General features: G+C 48.0%; 1 protein-coding gene across 2 annotated transcripts; it reads left to right on the forward strand.

Annotated features, from left to right (window-relative positions):
- Positions 1-1,366: 1,366 nt before the first annotated feature.
- Positions 1,367-7,664, forward strand: HES7 (hes family bHLH transcription factor 7). Of its 2 annotated transcripts, none has more exons than XM_088655711.1 (4): positions 1,367-1,408; positions 5,376-5,471; positions 6,120-6,225; positions 7,258-7,664. In XM_088655711.1, exons 1-4 carry the CDS (start codon positions 1,367-1,369, stop codon positions 7,662-7,664), a joined length of 651 nt encoding a protein of 216 aa, XP_088511837.1. The 2 variants fall into 2 exon arrangements, with proteins under 2 accessions (XP_088511837.1, XP_088511838.1); XM_088655712.1 differs by having other exon boundaries at positions 6,120-6,207.
- Positions 7,665-11,309: the final 3,645 nt, after the last annotated feature.

The following is an 11,309-nucleotide window of genomic DNA, read 5'->3' on the forward strand; positions in this document are numbered from 1 at the left end:
GGGGGAGACAGCACATTGGCAACGAATCATTTCACACATGGATGACACAGAAAACCACCTGCTTTTTCATTTCAGAAGCTAAGCCCTTTTCCTTACACTGCCATGACAACCACCGAACTGCTTTGGATCTGAATCAAAACAGCTCACAGATCTGAACAACATTCCATCCAGAAGCCAAACCCTTATTTTTGTTCTCTTTTTTAAAAATTGGGTTTGTATGTAGAAATATCTCAAGAAGAAGAAGAAGAAGAAGAAGAAGAAGAAGAAGAAGAAGAAGAAGAAGAAGAAGAAGAAGAAGAAGAAGAAGAACTGGAACTCGCTCCTGTGGTTTAATCAAAAGGCCAAAATGTTCACCATTAACTCTTTCTCAGACACCGAGCGAGAAAGTTTGGATCACAGAGACTCTGGGTTTTTTTTTCTTCACCTTGCTTTTGCTTAAGACGAACCCCCCAAGGCCCAAACCCAGCACCACCCGTAATTGAAAATCGGGGCAAGGGGGGGGGAGAGATAATCAAAGATGACATGCATGTAAAGACAGATTAAAACTTTGGCAGGATTTTTGTAATAACCAGCAGTTTCATAGGAGTATATATTTAAAGAAGATTAATAAATGAGCAAATTAAGTTAATCTGGATATGCAGAATATATTAACAATAAATTTAAGGAACCGTAGAAAGAGGGGGAAGGAAGGTGGTTTTCCCAGGGTGAGGCTCATCCATTGCACTGCGGGTGTGCAATGGATTTGCACACCCGCAATTTCCCAAAATGCGGGAAACTCGACTGCATAATTTGTAGGGAAGTTTTTAATGTTTGATGCTGTACTGTTTTTAATATTCGGTTGCAAGCCGCCCAGAGTGGCTGGGGAAACCCAGCCAGATGGGCGGGGGTATAAATAATAATAATAATAATAACAAAAAGTCAAGTTTTGAAATGTCAAAATGATTGTAAAATTAGTGAAGTGCATAAACTTGAAAAGTATAATTTAATTTATTTCTTTTTAAAAGGTGACATGCATTTTATTGCAACCCACTCTGAGCCAAGCCAAACAATTTGATGATGATCCATCCCTTCCAGTACTTTGGGGAAGGAGGTATTGACTACTTGTGAAAGTTTTAACATTAGGGTTCCCCCCCCCCCCAATTTCACACCCATGGTGTGTGCTGCTGAAAGGGACACACGTGTGTGCTGCTGAAAGGGACAGAGCCAAATTCCCTCCCCCCCCCGCCCCCAGATGTGGGCTGCGCCTGACGGGTCATTAAAGGAGAAGGTGGAGGGAAAGGAGGGCGGGGGTCTCTGGGGGTCTGGCTCACTTTAACCATCGTCCCCTGGGGGAAAGGCAGGCTTGCCAGGAGAGAGCCCGGAGGCGATGGTGACTACGGAGAGCTCTGAGCCAGGAGGGGTGAGAAAGGTACAGTATATGGGCTGCATAAAGGGAAGGAAAGCGGGGGGCAGGGGCTTGGGGGGGCGCCTCATCAGCAGCGTAGACAACTGAGAGGGTGGGTGTGTATGGAGGAGTGATCCAGAGAAAGTGGATCTATCTATCCTTCAAGGAGCTGAATATGGTCCTCTCCATTTTGTCCCTACAACAACCCTGCGAGGTAGGTTGGGCTGACCGGGTGCCACCGGCCCAGGGTCACCCGGTGGCTGAGTGGGAGAATTTGAACCCGGGGCCGCGTCCTACACACCGCCATCCCGGCTCGCCAGGCGCTGCTGCTGCTGCCCTGACCATTGGCCACACTCCGGGAATTACCCGGCGGTGGGCTGGCATGGGCGCAGATCTTCCCCACCCAGGAAAGAGAGGACCGGCTCCTTAGCCACAGAAGCCCGCTGGCTTACTCTCTGTGGTCTTTTCGCGAGGGAGGTGTGCGGAGAAGGCGCGCCCTTGCTGCAACCTGCTGGGCGCATCTCTTGCGCAAATGCTGCGTACAGATTAGGGAAGGAGAGGGGACGGCATTGGGGATCGGGGGGTGATGGGCGCCGTGGAGCCCCACACTTTCTGGAGGGCACCGCCTTGCGCCTTGGCTAACCTCCCTAAAGGAAGAACTCGCCCTCTGGAGAACGAGGGGCGCCGGTCTCCGCATGGTGGACTTTTTGGGGAGGATTACAAATAAATAAATCCCTCTCCACCCAGGCACTTGGCTGATATTTTGATCTTGGCAACCATGAATTTATTTAGCTGTGAGATGTGACTGTCTTTAAATGTTTGTCTTGTAATGTTTTGAATTTGTTTTGTTGCTGGCGTCTCCTGGGGGGGGGGGCGCGCGCGGCGGAATAGAATGAATGAATGAATGAATGAATGAATGATTATATCAGTTTTGCAGCAGCGCAGATTACTCTCTCCCTTTCTTCTTGCACGAGGGACTCGTGCGTCACAATACTGTACACACACACACACACTGGGAGTAAACCCACTGAAACGAATGGAGCTACGCTCGCCGTGCCCTTAATTTCTAATGGGTATACTCTTGAGTAGGACTAACTTTTCGCTGCAACCCTCAGAAGCTTTTATCTTGTGCCAGGGCGCTGAGTCAGATGTGAAAGTGCTGGTGTTAGGCTACGGAAAACATACAGGCGCACCATTATCCCAGACGGTCATCGCAATAGTTAAGAAACAACAACAACAAGTAGTGATGCTCTGAAACAAAGTAACGTGTGTATATATTGGAGGAGGGGGGGTATTTTTTGCCTGTTCGGTGGTTGTGCCAAAAGGAGTTGCAGAAATCTGGGAAGGACCTGCAAAATAATTATGATGATTTTTGTTTTCTTTTAACTGGGCGAAATTATTTCACACGCAATATGACAAACTTTTCCTAATGCTGTCTCCAAAGGCCTGGCGGGTTTTTGATCTGGTGGTAAAGGGTGTGTGGGTGGAGTTTGGGGCCGGTTGGATTAAGGGAGAATTGAAGTGGGGAGGGGCCAAGGAAAGCGATTTTGCAACAAGCAAAGAAGTCGCAAATTCTTCCAGGCAGAAACGAGTCCTGGTTGCTCCAGGCCCCTCCCATTTTACCAGGGGGAGCGGGAGGGAGGGGGCTTTATGGGAATTGCTTCCTGGGCGTTTGAGGAAGGGGCGGTTTTCAAGTAGGAGCAGGGGAGGGCTCAGCTGAAGGAGAAAGCGTGTTTCTCATCTACCGGTAGTGGTTTTTGCAGAAGATGCCTGAACTGGGGAGGAGGCAGCTGTGATGGGCAGGATATTCAGTAAAGGAAGCCGCAGGTGCATTTTAGATTTGCCCCCACATTAGATAAAGAACAACGGATTTAATGCTCAGATGCTCGACACGTTTTATTTCATTTCATATAATTTATACACCGCTTCATTGAAAAACAAACAGGCAAACAGGCAAACAAACCCACCTTAAAGTGGTTTGCAACTGGATTAAAACAATACAATTATGGGTGAGAACAGCTATTTAAAACATTCAACGATTTTAAATCTGTGATAAACTAAAACAAACAAACAAACAAAAACAGATGGAAACAGGCACGTCAAAATTCTACCTAACCGGGTAAAAGGTAAAGGTAAAGGTACCCCTGACCATTAGGTCCAGTCGCGGACGACTCTGGGGTTGCGGCGCTCATCTCGCTCTATAGGCCGAGGGAGCTGGCGTTTGTCCGCAGACAGTTTTTTCCAGGTTATGTGGCCAGCATGAGTAAGCCGCTTCTGGCGAACCAGAGCAGCGCACGGAAACCCCGTTTACCTTCCTGCCAGAGCGGTACCTATTTATCTACTTGCACTTTGACGTGCTTTCGACCTGCTGGGTGGGCAGGAGCTGGGACCGGAACAACGGGAGCTCACCCCGTCGCGGGGATTTGAACCGCGAACCTAACTGGGTAGGCTCGCTAAATCCCAAAGGCTTTTAGTAGGCGCCATGAAGAACAGAGCTATGTGGATTTTGACAGAAACCTTTTCAAGAAAGCAGGCCTGGGATCGCAGCCTGATGTTAATGTCGAGGTTACAGGGTTTGGTTCCCTTTTTTTATTGTGAAATGAAGGGCCATTCATCCCAGGAAAACATAGCGGCCCCCCAGCTATTTGCTTCGCTGCCGCTAGAGGGCAGCAAAAGCTCTACCTACCGTACTGCGCGAAGGAGGGGGGGGCACTCCATCCAGTGTCGGATTTATGTACAGTATAAGCTAAACAAGCTATAGCTTAGGGCCCCACTCTCTTGGAGCCCCCCCCCAAATTAAAGGGGGGAAAACTGGATGTACATTTCCAAAATATAAGATAAAAAACAAATAAAGCCTATATACAGCAAGTGTTTTGTGTTAATGGCCCCCGCCTGCTAGCCTGCTCCCTAAAAAATCACTGGTTTGCTCCTTTCTATATATAGGGTACCTACATTATACCTATTAGGTCCATAAATTACCATATAGAGGGACCCAGGTGGCGCTGTGGGTTAAACCACAGAGTCTAGGGCTTGCTGATCAGAAGGTCGGTGGTTCGAATCCCTGTGAGTGGGTGAGCTCCTGTTGCTCGGTCCCAGCTCCTGCCCACCTAGCAGTTCGAAAGCACATCCAAGTGCAAGTAGATAAATAGGGACCGCTCCGGCGGGAAGGTAAACGGCGTTTCCGTGCGCTGCTCTGGTTCGCCAGAAGCAGCTTTGTCATGCTGGCCACATGACCCGGAAGCTGTCTGCAGACAAACGCCGGCTCCCTCGGCCTGTAGAGCGAGATGAGCGCTGCAACCCCAGAGTCGGACACGACTGGACCTGATGGTCAGGGTCCCATATATTCAACAGACAAAACAGCGACAATTTGTTGTGGACAAAGGATAGCTGGACATATAAAGGGCCCCGTTACCTTCAGTACCACCTCATGAGAAGAGAAGAATCCTTGGAAAAGACCCTGATGTTGGGAAAGATTGAGGGCACAAGGAGAAGGGGACGACAGAGGACGAGATGGTTGGACAGTGTTCTCGAAGCTACGAACATGAGTTTGACCAAACTGCGGGAGGCAGTGCAAGACAGGAGTGCCTGGCGTTCTCTGGTTCATGGGGTCCCGAAGAGTCGGACACGACTAAACGACTAAACAACAACACCTTCAGTAGCTTAGGGCCTCATCAGACCTAAATCCAGCCCTGGTTCCATCCAACCCAACCTAGAAAATTTGCCTGCCTGGTGGGATAAGGAGTGGAAAAGAGAGGAGGGGAGGCTGTAGCATCCAAAATGGGAAAGGCGAGGAGGAGGAGGGGAGGGGGCTGGCAAGGAACAAGGCGACCATTGGCCCCGTCAGCTCTGTATTGTCTTCACTGCCCCCCCCTCAAGTTGCTTTTTTTAGTGGTGTGGTTTTGATGGGTACATTTGGAGATCGAGTGTCTATCTATCGAAACATCTACCCACCCCACCCAGGGGCCAACCCCCCAATTGTTTGTCTATTCAGATGCTGAAGCCCCTGGTGGAGAAGCGTCGCCGTGACCGCATCAATCGGAGCCTGGAGGAACTGCGCCTGTTGCTTCTGCAGAGGACCCACAGCCAGGTCAGTGAGGTGGTGCCCCCTGCAGCCAGCCTGCCCCCCTGCTCCCCACAGCCCCCCCCACTCCCCATTCCCTGCAAGTCCTAGCTAGGACTTCTCCCTGAGAACTGCCGTTTGTGGGATAGTGTCAGACCCGTGGGTCTGCGTTAACTTTGTGGGCCTTCCGATTTTCCCGGGAGGCCTCAGCGTTAATTGAACCCCCTTGAAGTGCATTGAAGTGGATTGTGCATTTATTTCTTCAACTGCCAGCAGGTGGAGCTATTGCTCTACATGACTCTGCTCTAAAAGGAAGCCTTTGGTTAAAAGGAATTGGCAGAGAAATAGGTGGCCCCCGGAGACTTGATCAGGTATTCTCTACGGTTATTCCGGTCTTGTCTATCCTGTCCATGTTCCCCAAGAGTTCGTTGGCACTGCGCAGTGATTTGCAAGATCCCTGTGGTTGGTTAGCAACAGTAGATCCTGGGCGGTGGGGGGGGAGAGGGATCTACATGTGGGAGGTGTCCTTTGCAGTCCCCACCCTACTTAGACCTGCTGATGGCTGAACCTGGGACCGTCAGCATGCTGATCTGTTGCTCTGCCCCATAGCTACTGCCTATTCCCTGCAAAAGTTCCCCCTTCAGCCACCTTCTTCTCGGGCCTCTTTCTTTACAGACTCTGAAGAACCCCAAGGTGGAGAAAGCGGAGATCTTGGAGGTTGCTGTAGGATACCTGCGGGAGATGAACTCAGCTAAACCCCAGGGTACAAATGACCTGCATGGTGGGTGGGTGGGTGGGTGGGGGGATGTATGTGGACCTATATTAGAGAGACGTGGGCGGGCCAGATCTATGAGAATGTTTGTTAGTTGGTTGCTCAAATGCTTTGCTCCCTGTTCTTCCATTCATGGGGAGTCCCAATTCTCACCTTGCCAAAGCCAGAAATTTCTACACCCACACTCCATCCAGACAAGGATGCTCAAGGAGGGACGGAGGTGGGTGTGGCCTGGGGAGGGGGAGGAGCATAAGAGTCCTGAGGGCCAGGTGGGGAGGCCCAGAGGGCTGCACCCACCTCCTGAGTGTTTGGAATGTTCTGGATAGTAGGAGAGGATATTGATTAAACATTATCCTTCCTCACTCACTCTAGTGAGTCAGAAGCGGAGTGCATTCCCCAGTATATAGCAGGAAGCTAGTTGGTCAATTCGTTTGAATTTCTTTACTTAAACAATCCAATCTGGCTTTGTCCAGATTGCATTTGTTCCTGGCAAATTCCCCTTTTATTCCCTCTCGAAAAGAATAAAGGCCTTCTTTTAAAAGTAACGGCAAGAAGCTTACTCACATTCAGTTCACAGTAGGTTCCCTGAAGGCAGGCTTTAGCTCGGAGTTACAGAAGAGAGTGTGAGTTCATCCCGTATGGGAATGAGCCCGTGTGCTGCTGGCTGAGAGCCAGCAGACAGCAAAATACACCAGTAGCAGAAGTGAGCAGCAAAAGAGGAAGGTGGCTGTGTCTCTGGCCCTTTTACGGGGCCTCCCAGGGCCACACCCATCTACCTGGCAGGGGGGGGGGAGGATGCTCCAGACCAGGTGTGACAGGAAGTCCTCGTGGCTGGAGTAACATCCCCCTGTCTGCGTCCACTCTAGGGAAACAGGAAGTGTTGGTCTCGACTGCTTATGTTCCATCCCGCACTGAGCACCCCCTGGTTCTATGTACTCTAGAACCACAGCCTTGCAGTGTTGAGATCTAGCAGTGGAGGCCCACCTCCCTAGGGTTTGAGTGACCAGCCTTCTCCCTGGCTCGCCAATTCTGCCCCTCCAGGAGCCGACCCCTCGGAAGACGGGACCCTCCAGACCCGCTACATGATGGGCTTCCGGGAATGTCTCCTGGGCCTGGCCGCTTTCATCCAGCAAACCCACCCGTCCGTCCAAAGCCACCTGCTGGACACTTTGCACCTCTACCTGGCCTCCAAGCCGGAGCCCCAGAGCCAAGACTGGACCCTCGCCGTCTTCTCTCCCAGCCCTTCCCTGGAGGAATCGCCTCCCCGGACGCCCGAGGGCTTCTGCTCACCCATGAAGGCACTGAGCGATTCCTTGCGGAGCCCGGACCCCGCTTGCTCCAGCGTGGGGCAACTGGGGGGCCAACAGAGACACAGCCGAGACAACGCCGCCGCCTCGACCAAGAGGATCTTGCCCCCTCCGCCGGCTTTCTGGCGGCCTTGGCCCTAGAGCACAAACACTCCTGCCCGCCACCCCTTTCGCCCCAAACATTTATGTATGTAAATATATATATATATATATAAATATATATAATAAAACCTTTGTGATGGGATCACACTGCCGGGTGACTTTACGATGGGATGGAGACGTCCCCTTACTGCCTCAAACGTAGCGCTCTCCTCTGAGAAAGGGAGATGGTTTCTTAGGGACTAGTGGCTTAGGCCTTCACCTAGTGACTCTGCTAGCATTTACACATCTAGAAATGGGGTTTTCATAGAATCTTAGTTGGAAGGGACCCAGAGGGCCATCTTTTTTGTTTTGTTTTTACTCTCAACCAGCGGTTTGTAAATTGGGACCAAGAGGACTTTGCAGGTAAGTGAAGGCTTGCAGGCTTTCCCACCACTGAGATGCTCTGCGGTGGGAAAAAGTTGGGACTCCCGTCAGATTTCTCCCAGCTCTGGAGCTGAGCTGCTACAGCGGAGCAGCCTGTTTAAGGAAAGTCTTTTGCAAGTTGTGACCCAACGGGTAAGACTCAAAAGGAGCCAATTGGTTGCTTTGCTTAATTCTCAGCATCCTGGTCTTGCACAGGTAAGACATTGCTGTCTTGCGTGGGTCAGGTGCCTTTTGGCAAATCATCGTGGCCCCAGCAGGTTGCTTCTACAGAATGAATGGGAAACCCGGGGTCTTCCAGGACCCCCAATTCCCATTACCCCCAAGACCACATGCCCCACTCCCTGGAATTCATAGCAACTGGGTCCCCCCCCCAACAACACTCAGTGTAACAGGTTTTCCTCCTCTGTTTGCACCCCATTAGGGTCTCTGGAGTGCAAGGGATTGTCTCTGAATGTAATATGCAAGAAATCTGATTTTCACACACCTGCATAAGCATCCCATCTCCTGTAGAATTTAAGATTTGTTTGCTTTTGGATGTGTGTGTGTGTGCGAGTGGCTGAGTGTGCGCTTGGATTACCAAGCCTGTGTTATTTGCAAACGTTTCATTACATGCCTGCTTGAAATCAAAACGAGTAATTTCCCCCCCATTTAGGTTTGTTTCAAAAATAAAATATCTTTAATTTCTATATTTTTCTTTTTCTCCAAACTTTCAGGTATTACAGTATAATAATTAATAAATAATATTCCCCCCCTCAGTTATGGCCTGTATTGGGGTGTTTTTGGTTGCTTGTTTAAATAGTGTTGAAATCTCTATGCACCATGTAATAAAAAATGTATTTCCTTTAAAAACATGTAGCAGGACTCATTCCTTTCTAGTGTCCTCCAGAAAAACTTCCAAGGCGTACGTTTTCCCCCCATGAGAATGAAGACACATACGTATCAATAACTCTATAACAAGAAGTATTTATGTCTGAAATCATTTCTGTGTGCTTTTTTTAAAGTGTACTTTTGGTGAGGTCATGTGAAGGAGAGGACCCTCCTTTCACCCCCCCCCCCAAAAAAAATTATGGACGTTCAATATGTGTGTGGCAGTAGATTTGCATTACGCCAAGCTCAGAAGTGACCCAGAAACATTATAAAGAAATCACAGAAATGTCACTAAAAGGGCAGGGCAGGGCATGAAAAAAACTACTTCTATTCTGATCCCTGGATGGTTAAGCCCACAACCTGAGACTATCAGTCTACACACCAGAGATATACAAAAGTTAGCTGATAGGTGGAAGCTGTGCTTCTCAAAGGGTGTGGCATCTCACACTGCTGTGGCAGGAGACGGTAGCAAGTGTGGCAGGAAAAGCCAAGGATAATCAAAAGAAAAATTTAAACATTTAGTGCAGCATAGTATTAAGATCAAAAAAGAGAATGGCTTCTTTTGTGTTGATGAGGAAACGAGAGTTTGTGTCTCAAATTAAAGGGTAAAGGTAAAGGGACCCCTGACCATTAGGTCCAGTCGTGACCGACTCTGGGGTTGCGTGCTCATCTCGCATTATTGGCCGAGGGAGCCGGCGTACAGCTTCCAGGTCATGTGGCCAGCATGACAAAGCCGCTTCTGGCAAACCAGAGCAGCACATGGAAACGCCGTTTACCTTCCCGCTGTAGCGGTTCCTATTTATCTACTTGCACTTTGGTGTGCTTTCGAACTGCTAGGTTGGCAGGAGCTGGGACCAAGCAACGGGAGCTCACCCCGTCACAGGGATTCGAACCGCCAACCTTCTGATCAGCAAGCCCTAGGCTCTGTGGTTTAACCACAGCGCCACTTGGCAAAAGCAAGCTCACACTTCTCACTGAGTTTGTATACATACTGGTACTTAAGGTGCACGTGTAATAGGCTCATTCATAATTATATTTTGGGAATTGATTCATGTTGCCAATGCTTTTTTTTCCTGGGGGGGACGCAGGGGTACACACACCCCTAAACATTTTGTGAATCTACGCCACAACAGCAGCTAGAATTGTATTAGCAAGGAATTGGAAAACCGGAGATATACCGACGGTGGACGGCTGGCAGATGAAGCTGATAGAATTCATGGAACTGTCTGAGAGACTCCGGGATCAGGGGGAAGAATCAGTGGAAATTTTTAAAAGTTTATTTAGAGAAGAATTGTAAGATTAGCAGTATTTAGCAAAAGATTTGGAAGTAAAAGAAGGTTGTAGAAGAGAGTTAGATAAGTGTAATATGTATTAAGATTTAGTTAAGTGGTATTAGGACATTGTTTTTTATTTAAGATTTAATTAGAATAGAATTATATTTCGAGATACATATATGAGAGATTCATTGTATTGATAAGGTACTAAGGGTATTAATAGGTTTAGAGAATTATTGAAAAGATTGGAATCAAGATTTCGAAAGTACTAAGGAAGTGATATATAGATACATAGTTGGGAGGGAATGGAGGAAGTCGACAAAGATACGGGATATAAGATTGATTGAAAATATTATTGTCTTTCTTGTAATGTTGATACTTTGTTATGTTGTGTAGTTATTGTGTTTCTTGTTCTGTTTTATTATGTGTACTGTTTTGTTCTATTATGTTTTTTGCTATGTTTTTCTTTGTGTTGTGTTGTTGCAAAAAAATTAATAAATATATATTTTTAAAAAACATTTTGTGAATCTAAGTTTGGCCTCATTGAGCAGCAGTATTTCAATATGCGTAGGAAGATGAGAGTACCTCAAAACATTTTTTAAAAAAAGAAAAAAGCACTGCATGTTGCTATGTAGCTACATTGTTTTATCCTTTCTGGATGTTCCACAATCGTATCATAAAGTAGTTGCGTTCTATGTTATAAACCAAGCACCGCTGGTTGTTGCTGCTTCTTGTTTTCCAGTGGATCAGAAGAAAATTCAGTGTGGCGTGCGCGTATTTTTATACAGAAAGTGTGGCCCAGAGAAAAATGTTTTGAGAGCCACTGAGTTAAAGCTGCAGGGAATGTGGATTTATTTATCCCCATGCAAACATCTCTTCTGCAAGCTGAGTTGCACCCAACCTTCCCAGAAGTGTAGCCATTGTGGCTAGCAGCCATTGACAATCTTCTCCTCCAGGAAACTGCCCAGGCCTCTCTCCCAGTCCTCACAAAGAGATCAGAAAGCAGAGCAGCCATTCCTGAAATCACCCCCCCCCCCCATTCCTGTCACCTTTCTTAAAAAAATAAAAAAAATAAAATTGAAATTTCAAATTATAACAACAATTTTTCCACATCTCTTAA

Source organism: Zootoca vivipara, chromosome 12 (genome assembly GCF_965207765.1).
Source record: "Zootoca vivipara chromosome 12, rZooViv2.hap1.1, whole genome shotgun sequence".
NCBI classification, from domain to species: domain Eukaryota; kingdom Metazoa; phylum Chordata; class Lepidosauria; order Squamata; family Lacertidae; genus Zootoca; species Zootoca vivipara.